This window comes from Larus michahellis, chromosome 8 (assembly GCF_964199755.1).
Source record: "Larus michahellis chromosome 8, bLarMic1.1, whole genome shotgun sequence".
NCBI lineage: Eukaryota > Metazoa > Chordata > Aves > Charadriiformes > Laridae > Larus > Larus michahellis.
The window spans coordinates 36675235-36692146 of record NC_133903.1 but is presented as its reverse complement, the minus strand read 5'-3'; the positions used below and the strand labels follow the sequence as shown (position 1 = coordinate 36692146).

The 16912-nt window shown below is 41.6% G+C and overlaps 1 protein-coding gene across 5 annotated transcripts in view; it reads left to right on the top strand.

Moving 5' to 3' along the window:
• Positions 1-327: 327 nt before the first annotated feature.
• Positions 328-16912, top strand: part of SNX7 (sorting nexin 7) — a 34464-nt gene continuing 17879 nt past the window's right edge. Inside the window, exons 1-7 of one of the 5 annotated variants that reach the window (XM_074598255.1) lie at positions 328-760; positions 7082-7264; positions 9134-9244; positions 9656-9820; positions 10788-10989; positions 12867-13066; positions 16318-16404. In XM_074598255.1, the coding sequence (XP_074454356.1) occupies positions 575-760; positions 7082-7264; positions 9134-9244; positions 9656-9820; positions 10788-10989; positions 12867-13066; positions 16318-16404 (1134 nt within the window). In that variant the 5' untranslated portion in view covers positions 328-574. The remainder of the gene's footprint in view (positions 761-7081; positions 7265-9133; positions 9245-9655; positions 9821-10787; positions 10990-12866; positions 13067-16317; positions 16405-16912) is intronic. The other 4 variants (XM_074598251.1, XM_074598254.1, XM_074598252.1 and 1 more) reach the window with 4 other exon arrangements.

Here is a 16912-nt window from a genome sequence, read left to right as displayed (position 1 = left end):
CCGCCACCGCGGGTAGCCCGTCCCCGCCGGGCGCCCTCGGGGCTGCCGCGGACACCGGCGGCGGCCCGTCCGGCTGGGCCGGGCTCCCTGACGCACCGCTTCCAGCGGCCCGGGCCAGCAGCAGCAACGTCCCCCAAGCGCGCCCCCGCGGGTGGCGAGCCAAGGGCGGCTAACCCCAGCCCGGCCGGCCCGCCCAACCCCTCGGCAACCCCGCAGGCGGCCAAAGCGGGGAGCTGGCGGCGCGCCAACGAGCCTGACGCCTCCACGAAACCGTCTGTGGGCGGTGTGAGCGGCCGCCGCCACCCCCCTCCCCTCCCGGCCAGCCTCCGCAGAGAAGCTGCGGCCCCGCCGCCCTCCCAGCCGCCACTTCCCGCTTCCTCCCGGCCCGGCAGAGCAGGGCAGCGCAGGCCGGCCCTCCCGCCGCCGCTTCCAGCCCTGCGCACTGGGCGCACCCCCCGGGGCGGGCCGGGCCGGGGCCGGGGGCGGGCCGCGGGCGGGGGGAGCGGCGGGCGGCCAATTGCGGCCCCCCGGGGAGCGGCTCTGGCGGGGCCGTCGCCCGCGCTTGCAGGGAAGGATGGAGGGAGAGGGCCGGGTACCGGGGCCACCGCTCCCCACGCCTTCCCCCGGCGGCGGGGGAGGGGCTGGGGCCGACGCCGACCCACCGGCCGGTGCCCCCGGCTCGACCCGGGGGCCGCTGCTCGCCGCCGCCGAGGTGCTGTCTCTGGACGATGAGGAGGACGACCTGGAGGTGTTCAGCAAGGTACGGCAGCGCCCTCCTGGGTCGGGCCGGGCCGGGCCGGGCCGGGAGCGGGCGGACTGCTGGCCGCTCCCTCGCTCGCCGGCACTTTGCCCTGCCGTGCGCCGGGACGGGACGGGGCGGCGGCGATCGCGGCGTCTGTCCGGGCTGCGCCCGCCTGCCCCGCGCTGGCCGGGCAGCCCCGCTCCCCGCGCGCGGACACTGCGGCACACGGGCACGGCAGCGCCCGCCGGGGGCCGGAGCCACACGGGGACTCCGGGCGCCACCCAGCGCTGCCCCCGGCAGCCCGGCCGAGCCCCGGGCGGGTTCCCCTGGGGCGCGGGACGCGGGGTTTGCGGCTCCGGACCGTCGGTGCTGGGCATAACTGCGCTTACCTTGGGTTTGCAAAGGAGCCTGGGCTCGCTGTAACATTAGCATCGCTTACATTTGTCATGTACCGTATGTGTATCTGTAATTTAAACAGACATTCGTATTCAGTAATCGCAGTTGTACTTAAACATAAATAAATATTTGCAAGTTTCAGTTAAGAGTTTTCTTTTATCAGATGAAGGGAAGTCCAGCACCTTCACATTGGAGGTTCGAGAACGTAACATCTGTATTTTGATGAAGGGAATAAAAGGCATGTAACTGTAACATTAGGGTCCGCGTTCTGAAAGCACACAGAGTTAGCTAGGTACACGGGCGCCAGTCTTGCCAATGTTGCTGATTTTAATCAAACCAATGAAGTGCACTATGTCTACCACGTGTATTGTTTCTCATTTTGTACTGATTTGGTTAAGACGAGACTTACCTCTTCAGCCATTAAAGAAGAGAGCATGTCACAGATCTGTTGGCCTTAACAAGGCTGCATCTAAAACATAACATAAGGACATAGGGATAGCTGAGGTGGAAAATATATAGACAGGGGGCCAAGGCCCTGCTCACCTTCTGCAACTTCTGAACCACTGTGTGACAGGATGTGTGACACTGGAGAGAAACAGCAGATATGTTTCCTATTTGAAAATGTGACACCAAATGTATTTTCAGTAGGACTGATTGTCATATGAATAAAATGTGTATTTTTTTCTATTTCTGTAGATACATTTTTTGGTATGCATGAATAAAAACATCGGAATAAGAGCATCATTCTTAGGAGCTATGTATTTAAACTTTGACTGTAGTAAAATTCTTGAAATTCATGGATTTTAAGGCCAGAAGGGACTATTAGGTGATTTAATGGCCTGTAACATGCAAGAGGTCAGGCTAAATTTCACCAAGTTACCTCTGTTTTTCTGAAGCATGACTAGGGTCTAACTGAATCATATTTTCTAGAAAAGCACCAGTCTTGATTTGACATAAGGAGGTGAATGAGTCGCTGAACTTGCATGCAAAAGCAGTGCTAAAATATAGTTTTAGTTGTTTGTTTCTTTGAATCCTTTTCCTTTTACTAGGTAAGCTCAGGCAGTTCTGCATGCAGATATCTGCCTATCAATACACCGTATCCACAGTTATGCTGCTTGCCTGTCAAGAGCGATGCTCCTTGGGAATAAAAAATAAAAGCTAGTTGATATGAGTTACTGCTGCTATATGGCAAATATCTATATGTTTACATTTCTGCTACCTGGATTCTTGACAAATATTTCTTACTTATATTAAATCTTAACTACTATTAATGCATGCCATGTGATACTCTTGCAAACAAGAAAATTTGTCATACCATGTGAAAATACATTCTTTCCCAATGCATTCTTTTCAAAGCTTGCACACCTGCAATATACTGTTATATATAACAGTAGTTATATGTAGACCAGAAATTCATGGTTTCCTTTCAGGTGCACTTTGAGGGCTGATCTTTTGAACTGATGAAAATCTGTAAGGTCGATTGGGGATTACACCCCATTTGTTCATGTTTTATATATTCAAGGGAAGCTGACAGGCTAAATGTGGCTTCAGACTAAGTTTTGTAAAACCAATTTTTCCATGATGTACTGTTCCAGGATCACCTTCTTTTAAATTGTATCTTGATGGGGTCTCTCACACCACTGTCTTTAAGGTAGTGGTGTAGCATTTGCAGTGCAAGGGGGAGAGCAGGGGCAGTGCGGTGTTCAGTGCCTGACACTGCCGTCGACTTCATTTTTCTCAGTTTAGTCAATGAAATGTACCAGCTACCAAAATGGTGAAAAATGAGATTCTTCAAAATTGTCAACCTCAATACCCTAAGTTATTACTCAAGATTTAAACACAGGGCTTTTATTTTACGAAAATTCATAGATATTTAACCTGATAGTGTCATAAACCATTGACCCGGTATCCTGTGACATATCTCAAATATTACAGACCAGCACCTTCTTGGGCAACCCTGATAAAGCATTTCATGATGTGACGTGCATTTCACTTTATCCTACTTTCCATTACCACGGAAAAAGTTCTGAGGTCTTTTTAGCAGAGACAGCTTCTGGGGGGCTGAGTTATGAGTCACACAAATGCAATGTTTTCAACCTGCTTTCTCCCATTAGTTTCAAAATACAGAGTACCGCATGTATCGCAGTACCCATTCAGTTAATTTTTGCCTTCCTTGTTAACTGATACAGTGACCTAGCATTGACAAAGCTGTCAGCACTTTGGTTAATAGTTAAAATTTTTAGCAGCTCTTCTTTCAAAGTCTATTTTACAGTGTTTGTCTCCATAATTACAGAAAACTTAATGGTATTTCTGGAAAAGATGTACATGCCACTTCAGAACTGCATTGAGGCTAATTTTTCTTCCAAAACAAGTTGATCAAGAATTTGAGACTGATTTATAAGTTAATTTTTCAGCCAAGGATCTATTTTGCCTTTCTGAGTCTCTTTGCTGCTTTGAAGAATGCTCCAACAACTAAGCTATTTTCTTATAAGACAAACTCTGCCACTGCGTTATGTCCAGACCTGCTTTGGATCCCTGGCCTCAGAAGATCACAAGCTCTGGATCCTTGCTGGGAGTGAGGGATGGATGGATGGATGAGGCATGGAGGCAACTCTGGGTCAAGGATCTATGCTCTGGCGGGGAGTGGTGTTTAGGCAAACCCCTGGGCTTAATGTCTTCTACCAAGAGCTGCAGGCTCAGCTGTGTGCTCAGCTTACTTTGAGGCTGCTCCTGCTGTATGAGTGTTTTCCTTCCCTTATTTATTTTGGAGTCTTACTGACCCATTGCAGCCAAATGTGAGAGTGAGATAGGGTAACTGCAAGTATTAGAGGAGGAAGACCCAGAACAAGGCCCTCACACTGCCAGGAGCTCGCTGATTTTCTGTCCTTTTGGTCTCCTGGCCAATAACTCAAAATGCATGAACCTCTTTGCTGATGGGCACACGCGGCTCTGCCCACTGCTGTCAGTAGCGAAAGGGCTTGGAAGGGGACCTGCAGGTAGGTGGGGCCGGGGGAGGTGTGGGGAAGGGCATCATTCTCTGGGACAGGACCTTGATTCTCTTTGCATGGATGAAGAGGAAAAAAGGGTTTAAAAAAAAAAGAAGTTATACAACCCAAGAGCTAGAAGAATTGTCTGTATTTCCTGTGCCACAAAACTCCTTCTGCCCTCATCTGCACGCACACAAAAACATAGTCCCAACCACAAAATTACAGCTGTATAGAAAATAGAAAACTATCTTTTTTTACCATGTTTCTGTGATGACATCTGACTTATGTCACATGAACTTCAAGAACTGCTGGAAGTAAACCTGAAGTATCATGAGGATAAAGAAAGAGAAACAGATGCTTGTTTAAAATTCACATGCGTTCCTTCATGTGCAGATGAACACTAGAGCTGTATTACAACAGAACCTAAGACCTGCTAATTCTGTGGGTTTGTATTGCCCATGTTTTGTTTCACAAACCCTTGCATGTAAAAATATACTTTCAGAAACCTGCCTGTATAGAGCACTTTTTAGTAGCAACCTAGAAGGAGGAACGAAACATTAAGGTATTAATGACCCATGGAAGATGAGAAAATATGAAACACATTTGCCTTGATCCAATTTAGGCCTTGCAGAGTCATTATTCCTCAAGTTATATGGCTGTTCAAGTCCCTTACACGCTCACGTGCATTTTTCTTTCCCTGGAAATTTCCCGTTGTCTCAGCACTGATTCGCCTGGGCTGCTCAGAACTAGCGGTGCTCATTCTTCACATAGGGCACGGCCAGGTGGTGCTGGCGGGCATGGAAAACAGCGGCTGTCTTTATCCCCCAGCACTCAGGGCAGTGCTGGCTGGATACCGGTATAGAAATCGTGTGTGGAAACACACTGAGTCAACATAAAATGACTTACGTGTGTACAAGTAAGCAGCTATATAGTATTTAAAGCATTGCCTTTAGTCTTCCATCCTGCTTTTGTCTCCCTGTTCAACAAACTGTGCCCAAGTGACGGGAGGACAACAGGTACATCAGTGCTTTCCATGCATAATTCTCAATATAAATTTCTACTCCATATTTGTGGGAGTAGGTTGATAATCCAAAGGAGAGGGATGGCAGTAGACAATGAGGTTTAAGTCCAGTTCTGGGCTCCCCGGTTCAAGAAGGACAGAGAACTGCTGGAGAGGGGACAGCAAAGGGCTACCAAGATGATGAGGGGACTGGAACACCTCTCTTATGGAGAAAGGCTGAGGGATTTGGGTCTCTTCAGTCTGGAAAAAAGACGACTGAGGGGGGATCTTATCAACGCTTATAAATACTTAAAGGGTGGGTGTCAGGAGGATGGGGCCAGGCTCTTTTCAGTGGTGCCCAGAGACAGGACAAGGGGTAACGGGCACAAACTTGAACACAGGAAGTTCCACCTAAACATGAGGAGGAACTTCTTTACTTTGAGGGTGGCAGAGCCCTGGCACAGGCTGCCCAGAGAGGTGGTGGAGTCTCCGTCTCTGGAGACATTCAGAACCCACCTGGATGCGATCCTGTCCAACCTGCTCTGGGTGACCCTGCTCTGGCAGGGGGGTTGGACTAGATGATCTCCAGAGGTCCCTTCCAACTCCTACCATTCTGTGATTCTGTGAAAAGACCAAGGGAGGAGAACGTGTTCCAGTGAAAGTTTTGATCCAGTTGAATTAAAAGGAAAAGAAGCAACTCTCACCAAGCTCAGCAGCACTGCTGTGGTGTGCTCGTCACTCCCACGAGATCCGCCTTGGGATGAGGCTGTGGCTAGTCACATTTCAGTCCTGCCGTTTGAGCAGCTGTCTCTTTAGCAACATCCCTTTTATCCTTGTTCCATAATTAGTGAGGCACCGGAAAGGGCAACTCTTTGCCACTTGGTAGGTTTGTGTAGCCTACACTTTTACAAAACTTCTAGAAAACAAATTAAAGTTTGTTATAAAAATACTTCATTGCATTATATTAGAAAAAGTGTATGAAATGTTTGATATTTAAAACATAGCGATTGATTTTAACTGCCAAAATTTATTATTTTTAGTGATTTATTCATTTATTATGCTCCTTTATGGTGTTAGTGAATTTAATTGATTTTCCTAGTCACTGTATCCTTCAAGATTTTAGATTAGTTGATCTCATCCAGACTTGCATCTAGGAAAGAAAATGAGATTTTTTGCCTGTTTCTAATTGCCACTCAGTTTCTCAGCGTTTGAGTGATCACCATTGAACGCACTGAGCAGAAGCAACTGCTATGGGGGCATATTCTAAGAGAGCTGTGGTGGAAGTGGTTGACGCTATCAAAAAGTGGTTTAACCACTTCAGCGAAACAGTAGTTTGACGTTTTTTTAGAAATCAAGCAACAAATTTGTACTGCATCCTTGCTTACTGTTTTTAAAAAGATTGAATCTATGTCTCTGTAAAAGTCTTCCATTTCAAACTATTTTCAAATGTATGCAAACTGAGATATCCAATTCCAATAAAAATTCTCATTTGGATTTTGTCTTGTTTTCTTTTAAAATCATCACTTCTTATCCATCCTGTTCAGGTTATTAGAGATAATTCAAACTTCATAAGTCCTGAGTAACTGGCTTCTAACAATTTTAATAAAGCTGGTAAATATCCTACAGAGTTACTGGGTGCTTGGAATCATAACTAATTTTGGCACTCATGGGCAAGTTCTCTTCCTAGCTGTGCATAACATTCTTGTCAAATGGTAGCATTTTGCTCTTTCATCAGTTTTAGAATAAAACTTATTTCTTACATCCTCACTGAAGAAAATACTGAAAAGGATAATGGATTTGCCATGTACTATGCAATTCTTTCATTTGCTCTATGTTTTATCTGTTTTACCAGACTGTTGAAAAGCTTGTCATTTTAGCTTCTGAGACATGTGTTTCCATGTATGTGTTTGTATACACAGATGTATTGATACGGATGTTCTCACGTCTTATCCATAGGGTACGTCGCTGGGCGAGGTAAACTCATTCAGTCCTTCAATGCCAATATCCCCCTCATCAATGATAAACCAGTATAAATTTGAAGATGAACCAGAATTAAAAGATCTCTTCATTACAGTCGATGATCCTGAAAGCCACATTACAGCCATTGAAACATTTATTACATACAGAGTAGTCACAAAGGTAAGCGCCTGCTCATGGCTATAACGGCTTACACTGATAACAGTAGTAGCATTTTCACTCTTCTTGCACACCGTTCTCTGGGGTATTACTAAATTTACATTATACTCTGATTTTGCCACGAACTTATAGACCACTAAAACTGTATGAAACTGTGCATTAGATTCTGAAAAAAAAAATCAGTCTACACATATAGGTGCTTAGGTCTTTTTTGCTGAGAAAATAGCTAATAATTCTTCAACAGACAACTCAGTTCTATATGAGAATAACGTTTTCTATTGTGATCTTCAGCAGGAATGTGAAACAGCAGAAAGCCTGATTCAGTTCAAAGACATTATATTAGCCCAAGTATTTATGACTTTTGGATCACTTGCAGGCTTGCAGTCTTTTGTCTTGCGTAAGTGTTACCTGCTACAAAGTCTTTCAGTTCCATTCCTTTGTAATTACAGCGTCCACTATCACATGGACATTTGTTTCCCATTTACAGTTGCGTACGATTTCTGGGGAAACTGCCACAATTCTCCAAGGAAAAAGCAGTATTAGGAAACAACTAAGGGTATTTTTAGCTGTCCAGAATACAAATTATTTACTGGAAATAAGGAAGAAAGTCATCCTTGTGAGACTAGCCAACTCTTCTGGGGTTACCAGCAAATATTCTTCAGGCTGCATTTTGAGAATTGCACTGTTAATTTATTTTACTTTGAGTCCTTTTTAAAAAACTAATTTAAACCCAAATTTTCAAATGGGAATTATTCATCCTTAAATAAGAGGAGATATCAATTCCTCATAAAATATTTAAAGAGTAGGAAGAGCGCTATCTTTGTTAGGTTGCTAGCAATAATTTTCACTCTGTGCATGTTTTTGTAGAAGGGAGAACATTTTTTCTTCAGGCAAGTATGGAAGGGCTGTAAGGTGGATTGCTTTTACTTTTTTATCTATCTACTCTATCCTTTCTTATCATATTTAATTTGAAGTGCTGGTAGTTGATGATAAAGTAATAGCATTCCTCCCACATACCTTGGAAAATTTTTATTCAACCCTCAAAAATGTTTAGATTACATAAGCGTGTTTTGAGGTTTTTAGAATTTACTTGCATCGCATTATAAATCTGTGCAACAATGAATGCTAAACAGCACACATTAATGAAAACACGGGCTCCTTGTGGCTTGATTCTAGAAGATAGAGCGGTGATAAAATAAATCTCATGGTCTGACAATTTTGCAACACTGCAATAAGCATTTTTTCTAGGCATTAAAGGTTTGTTGGCAAGTTCTAACAAAGGGCTACAAAACTGGAATTGATGATGGAACGCAGAATCCATTAAGCAGCGCGGGAAGTGTTATTGCTATGAAATGCTGAAGTTTTCATGTTTTGAATGTGGGGATTGTTGGCTAGTGTCAGCAGGTCCCACGGACGTATGTCAGCTATTTGGGGTTTTTTTTCAGAATGCTAAAAAATGGACTTTCCTCACTCGTAGATCACTAATCACTTTAAAAGAAGTGCCCTAAAAGTAACAAACTTAACCATGATTGCTAAAGGGAAAATGCCACGCTAAAATAAGGATTGAAATCTTGTGGAAATATTGTGGTAGGCTAATTATTATAAGTCACTCTGTGTGCAGTTTAGTGCTTGCTTTTCATGTCTTTTTTTTTTTACACTAGAACTTTGATTTCTTGCTAAAATAGGATGTGTTTTATCTCTTCAAGTGGTTGATCATTGCACTTTAAAAAACAGCAAGCAAATAACAGGGGCAAAAAAGAATCACGTATGCCCTCCCTTCAAGTACTCCGTTTTCTCCAACATCTAAAACTAGTTTGCTCTTTTTTTCTGTTTTTCTAACCTGAGCCCATTTTTTCTGCTTCTGGTTTTCAGACATCTCGTGGTGAATTTGACTCCAGTGAATATGAAGTTCGAAGACGATATCAGGATTTCCTTTGGTTGAAGAGCAAACTTGAAGAAGCACATCCGACACTGATTATTCCTGTTCGTTTGATAAAACTTACGTTATTTTTGTTTGTTTATAATATGGCTTCAATTTTTTACAGAGATGTTTGAGATCTTTCTTCAGTTTCTGAAATCTCACAAAGGTTAAACCAGCCTAGTTTCATTAGCTTTATAGATATGTAATGACTAGAAATCCCATAAAGGTTTTTCTTACATTTTTAATTGTGCCATTTGCAGTAATTTATGTCCTTCTTTCTTAATTGTTTCATCTGCACTGTGTGCTACAAGAACCATGTTACACCACTGTTGAGTGCGATAACTTTGTAACAATTCCGTTTTTGCATGGTGGGTTCTAGAAGGTATACCTAGGGTTTTTAGTAAGTAGAAGAACCATTATAATACTCTTAATATTATGCAAACTATACAAAATATTTTTTCTTTTTTCCTTAGCCGTTGCCTGAAAAATTTATAATGAAAGGAATGGTGGAACGGTTTAATGATGAATTCATTGAGACTCGAAGAAAAGCTTTACATAAATTTTTGAACCGTATTGCTGATCATCCAACTTTGACTTTTAATGAAGACTTCAAAATTTTTCTTACTGCGCAGGCCTGGGTAAAATGACTTTATTTTTATTTACAGTTACGTGAAACTCCATCTTGTGTTTGGTAGAGTATATCAGTAGCCTCCCTGGTTCAGCATTCAATAGCGTCCTCCTACGACTTCTTACAGAAGTGTCAGAAGAAGCCAGGGGATTTATGGAATATTCATCCCCTGAGATAACCTTTTCTTGTGTGCTTTTGGTAATCATGCGTGTGGCCATACATATTGCTGTGCCTTCCGAAGCAGTTTTTCTTGCTGCATTTTGGATTTCTGTGGCAAATTCACAATATTCAACTCTGCATACAATATTCACAATATTAAAGCCCTGCAAAGCTTCCAAGATTATATGAAAAGTAGTATTTTAAATTAATTGGCACTGCCTTTTTCATCTGCTTTTTTTTTAAAGTTATACTGGTCTCATAAAAGAAGAATTTCCTGTTGTATTTTCACAAGATGAGTCCAGTTGAAAATTGGAGTTTTGTACTCAGAAAAGCCTGCCTCTGAACTTCAGCAAAGGTTATTCCAGCAACATATAAAAAGATTTGTGAAAAAAATAGATGGATTGCTTCTTCCAGTAGGAACATTGTTTGCTTTTCTCAATGACTTACTTCTGCAATCATTGCCTCTGCTTTCCTGTTCAAAAGGCTAAATTGCAAACTGGCTCACTCACCCTAAGGAATGAAAGGGTAAAGGTTCTCTGCCATCTTTAATCATTCTTGTGATACACACGTCCTTGTGTTTGCCCAGAAAGGCTTAGCTAATAAATGCACGGCAGGTACGGTTCTGGCACCAGTCTAATAATTTTAAAGAAAGATTTATACACTAAAAAGACACACAGAGGCTTCTTTATGTAGTTTTGTGTTTGGTTTTTGTTTTGGTTTGTTTTGTTTTGTTTTTTAAAAAAAGTTTTAAAGTATGCATTATTTTCAGAGAATTTTAAAAAGTACATGGAAGTAAACACGGCTTGTTCTGTCTATAGGAACTCTCCTCCCACAAGAAGCAGGGCCCCGGTTTGCTGAGCAGGATGGGACAGACCGTCAGAGCTGTAGCATCCTCGGTGAGAGGAGGAGTTAAAAATCGTCCTGAAATGTTTACAGAAATGAACGATTACATGGAAACATTTAGTCAGAAAATAAACGTGCTCGACAAAATAGCACATAGGATTTACAAGGAAGAAAGGGGTAAGTAGAAAATAAGCATCAGTTTTATTGATTTAAGAAATTAATATATTGGAAAAGTAAATTAGTTTTCATTGTGCTAGGCAAAATACTCTTTCCAGCAAGCAGGAAAAAAGAGAGATTTGTGTTTATACTGTGCTTTTCATAATGGTCATTGTTTCGGCAGACCTTCAAGTTAGTTTGAATAACTTATTAATACGAAGAGTTTGAACATGTCATTGAACTACTTGATAAGGAACTTAGAAAGAAGAAAACGTAGCAAGTATGGCTATCTTGTTACTTTGCTTTTGGAAAGCTGCCTGACCTTTTGGTTTGTACTTTCAGTGGAATGTAAATAGTCACAATTTTCTGTGCTGTCTCGTACTGGCATAATGCTGTCTAGATTCCAGATCTCTTTTTTGGTTTCATTATGTCCTTTTTTTCTGTGTTAACCAAGTAAATTTTATTTTTTTTAATAGCTTTACCGTTGGCCATAATTTCTGTCATGGGAAACTATGCCTGTTAGAGTTTTCTAAAGAAAGGATGACTTAATCTCAATTTTTTCCTGAAGTAACAGCAGTTTGAACACCTACTTGGAATACAAAATTACTGACTTCCTGAGATTGACCCTGGTCTCAGACTGTGCCTGTTCGGTACAATTTCCACCAGTCAGCACTTCAGGGATTTTATTGTCTATATAATAAAATCTGAAGAGCTGCACTTTGTTCTTTAATAACCGAGCCTTTATGCTTTATTGTGCAGTACCAGATCTCAGCGTGTCCTCACTAAATTGGAGGGGTCTTATAAAAGGAAAATACATGTTGGTGAAAAGAGTTTCTTTTGATACCGTTCAGTTCAGTGGAAATAGCTGGCTGAGGTCTGTAGGTTCAAGGCATCAGTGCCAAAATATTTCTTGGAAAACCCTATGAATTTTGACGTGCTCCCAAATGCTGGTTTATATCTTCTTTCTAGATTTTCCAAATAGCACTTGGCAGAACACTTGTGAGCAGGGTTGCACTGTCGTGGATATGAACCGTTGATAGCTGTGATTCAGAGAACATTCCTGCTTGCCATAGCTTAACGTGGGATTCTTAATTATATCTTCCATGGGGGTTTTTTGGTCCAATTCATCTCAAAGTAAACATTACACGCTTCAGGGCACACATTTGCTTTGCATCTTTTCTTGGATGTTTCTTCATTATAAACTCATGAAATTGTGTTTTCAGTACGTGACCAGTGTGTTCATGTGAACATGCAGCTTCCAGGTCATACCCAGCCTTGCCCAAGTTTAGTCCTGCCAAATGGCACAGTGAATTCTGGACCTTTTTCTTTCTGCTTACAGATTATCACTTGGCCTAGAGACACAAGAGAAATAATTCACAGGATATCCATGTATTTAGATTAATAAAAACTACTAAAGGAGAGAACACCTGCAGAACTGGAGTGAGCTTCAGTGTGTCTTCTGCACCTTTTGGGACATACCGAGACTACTAGTTTTAATAATGGGATTTGGAGCATTACTGTAGCAGAAGAACTCAGGGCAGTAGAAGCAAGTCAGACCAACTGCTGCCCGGGGCTGCTATGGCTCACGTCCCTCTGTACGAAGACAACATGAACATTGGGTGAACTGAATACAACCCATCAGGTCTAAGAGTGTATGTGTCCTTTTAAAATGACTGGGGCATTTTTGCTGATAGCTTTCTAGGAACTTCTTAATTACGATGCATTCATTGATTAGTTTATTCATGAACTGCAGTTTGCTTATCCTGGTCATTTGCGCAATTTTAAACATTATAGCCTCAGTCTCTTGCTTTGTTACAGTAAATATGAGGTTGCAATTAGTATCACTTAGACATCTATTAATGAACAAAAGACTAATATGTGAATATGTTCCTGTTAAGAGTATTTTAATGAAATGAAGGAATACGGCCCCATCCACACGCTTTGGTCAGCATCAGAAGAAGATATAGCAGATTCCCTAAAAGGTGTTGCCAGCTGCATCGACAAGTGTTGCAAAGCCACAGAGAAGCGAATGGCAGGGCTCTCGGAAAACCTGCTGCCAATTTTACATGAATATGTTCTCTACAGTGAAATTCTGACGGTAAGGTTTCCTAAAGGATTGCTTATGGCTGTATATAAAGTTTGGCTTAGTCCGGTGGCAAACATTAGAAGAGTTTGCAAGTGATGAAAATTATTTTGCATTCCCTCTATTTGCTGTTGTTACTAAAGGTGCAGAGCACAGGATAGCTGTCCACTAGCAGGGAATCCGGTTTGTCCTGTTTCCCTTGTTAATCAGGCAAGAGGCACCCCTTCCAGGCGAGAAGAGGTTGGCAGTTTTGCATGGCAGGCGGCCTTTAGGAGCTGGGCTAAAGAGTGTCTGGTTTTTCCATCTTCAGAGAGCTCTGCATTGTGGCAGAGAGGTGGGAACACAGAAGGGTTTTGGAACAGCAGCTGAGAAGGACCTCCTCTGACACTGCTGAAATATGAACTCATCGAGTAACAGATTGTGTGGGGGAAAAGGAGTGGAGAGGTTTTTCCCTTTCTAGGAGATGTTCCTAAACTATGTTTTCTTTTTGCAGAACAGCAGGGAACTTCCAGTCCCTGTGCCATTATATAAGCACCTGTTAGTCTTTGCCATAAGGTGACGCTCTCAGTTCCCTTTATGTACGTATTTTTCTTACACTTGGAGAGATGTAAAAAATCAGACTTCAGAATTGATAAATTCCGTGCTGATGGATAATCAACATAATCAAGTAACTGAAATCAGCGTGTCATAATTCCCACTCTGCTGCCTCCAGAAAGCAGAAAATGTGTACAAACCCCTCTTTGTCTAAGTTTTGAGCAATGCAAGCTGCAGTGTCTGTTCTTGCCTCTGCTGGGAACCCAGCCCCTGCTGCAGTGCTTTCTGAGTAGAGGCCATGGGTGGAGCAAGACCCAAGGTTAACTCAGCCTTTGCTGGCACTGTGCAGAGGCTGCCAGTTTCTCAGTAAGGCTTAGCTACCGAGAGGTTAAGAATTACTGCTGCAATGACTGCTGTCTTTAAAACCAGCTTCTCTGAAAAAGGCCTCATACAAAATATCCTGTACCTCACAGGCCTCATTATCTACATGTACATGCAGGTAGGTGGAGGTAGGTACTGCTTTGCTTAAAGGTCTGAAGAGATTACCATCCTAGCAACTGCAGGTCTTCTCCCCCACTTCCAAAGTGATTTTTCAGAATTTCTAAGTCTGTTACCCATGAGCCATCCCATTAGGGATGTCTTCAGGTCCTATCCAGAGGAGAACCTTTCTCCAGTAGGTCACTCCTGTTCTACAACTGTTGTTTTCCTTTCATTCGCCATGGATTTTTATTTTTCCTATAGTTTACTTCCCTCTTGCGATTTGGAGAGGGACCTACCACTCATGATAAAAATACAATAGGGGAAGTCACACAGTAGTAAAACCTGCATTCAGAGGTGTGTTTAACCCCTCATCTCAAGGACCTTTGTGCAGTGCTGCCAAGATCACAAGCAAATGTGCAGCAAAAGGTGTGGCCAATACAATGCAATCCCTGTACTTGCCAGCCTTGGGAGTTCAGCCTTGAACTGGGGAAAGAGATGAATTCATAGCTAAAATATTTACATCTGGACTGGCTCCTTCCCTAACTGACTCACAGAACAAATCTGGGGAGAGCAGGGGAGTGCTGTGCCTCAGGGTACAAATTGCAGCAATAAATTGGTTATGGGCCCACATACGATTATTTGAGGATTTTGTGGCAGGGTACCATTAAATATTACCCAAAAAAAATTGTAAAAGTATAATAATATGTTTTAAAAACACTGTGCCTCTGTTTGCCATTAGAAGTCAGCACTTGTCTGTAGTTGTGGCACATTAACATGAAAATCATTTGTTTTATCTTGTAATTTAAGGAGTATTTGTGATAAATACTCTTTTTTTGTCACAATTTGTAACAAAATAGTATTTTTTTGTCACAAATTTGTGACAAAATAGTCATTATAAAAGAGGCAAAAGAAATAGTTTAAAAGAGAAAGCATTTGTAATACAAAGGAAGCTGTTTCAGACATATTTGTTTTGCTTCTATGCTTACAGCTAAACATTTTCTGTATTTATCTAACCAAAAGATATTCTGAGCTATTGAAACGTAGATTTATGAGCATTAGTATGTATTGCTAATCTGTTCCTCAGAATTGTCCAAAGTCAGGTTTAGCAAATGTTTCTAGTGAGTGCCTGTTCAAAAAGAAACGTTGAAAAATTATTTTTAAATTAACCTCCTAAATTATTCTATTATGTTTGTTAAAGTGACAAGATTTCAAAGAGAACTCGGTCAAGTAAGACAGTAGAGAAGGTAGAGATGCTTGTGCCCTGTGCTGTTTCAACATGCCCCATGCTAGAGGTGAATACTGAAAATCTCTTTAGTATATACAGAAGCAGTAAAACCAGTTGTGGCAGGGTAATACAAAAGAAGGTTTTGTATATGTCCTGCTTCTGATTTTGTTTTTTTGAAAGGACTAAAGCCTTGCAACATTTCTGCGAGATAAGCACACCTGAGTGTGCTCTTCCAGGTGAGGAAACTAAGGCAAAGAGAAATTTGTAAGGCTTCCTCAAGGTCACAGAGCAAATGAGCATCGGAAATGGAAATTTAATCTGTAATACTATTCCTTTTTTGTAGTTTAACAAGTAACGTTCCTTCCCCTTTCTAATTATTTTTTGGCGTTATGCTAAAAATCCAATACCTGGAAAGACAGTTTTAACGGAGGATATAATTACATATACTGAAAATAAGCACATATGTCAATGTTAGAACATCTATCATTTTTATGATGATTTTATCTGATTTTACTGAACTACATTTGGCACTTACAAAATAATGTAAAATGTTAAAGTCACAATTTCAATAATGCCTGGTATACCATTCTTAGTCATTTATTCCACTTTATATTCTAACTTTTACTCAAAGATACTTTTCTTCACGAAATTGGGCAAACTTGTGTTGCTGTTTTAAAATATGGATATATAGTAAATTGAGCTGATACTAAGTAAACTGCTGTTGCAGTTTTTCATAAAAAAACAATTATACTTTATGGCAGATTCTTGCAGCACTGCTTTTGGATTTACTAAGATTCTTGAAAAACACATAAGATAAAATACTGGTATTGAAAAATAAGTCTTCGCTGTATGATTTTAATAATTTTTTTGTTTTTAGGAAAGTACATGTATCACGTCAAAATTATTAAATGGCAGTATTTTGTGATCTTGCTTAATTTATTAAGTAGCCAAGTTGTTTGATGGTTTTCTGACTAGATGGCTAAAATTTGGTGCAGTTTACTTCTTTTTTTTTCTCTTCTATATTAAGGGTGTTTTGAAAAGGAGAGACCAAATTCAAGGCGAGCTCGACTCCAAAATTGATGCTTTAGCCAATAAAAAGACAGAAAAGGATCTGGTGAGTATGTACAGAAAGCTGAAATCTTCCCGGCCTTATTCTAATTGCAAAAGATGATCCCCTGAAGAAAACGTGTCCTCTGAAGCCATGCTTTGTAACTGCATGGTGTCTCTATCATTCTCACACTTACTCTGAAAAGGTTTGGTCCTTGCAGCTATGCATGCCAGGCAAAGGCAGTCACCAGAGCGATACAAAACTTCAGTAGCTGGGCTGCTGGAGCAAAGGACTGGTAATAGTGGGCGACCACTGTGTTTTGTCAACACAGACTGTACCGCCGCTTATTTTTAGTATTTCTGTTTACTTCCACAGTGGGAGTTAAAACAAAGTAAGATTTGCTGCAGTGCTCTTGTAGCTGCTGCTCCATTCATGTAGGAGAGGGAGAGGAGGTGGTTAGAATCCGCAAAGCTGTTCACTGAACTTATTTAAAATAAAAAGTTCTGGATTCTGTTCTTTCAGGTTTCTGTCTTATCTGGTTGAGCCCAGGGATATTTTTTTACTTCCAGTATGA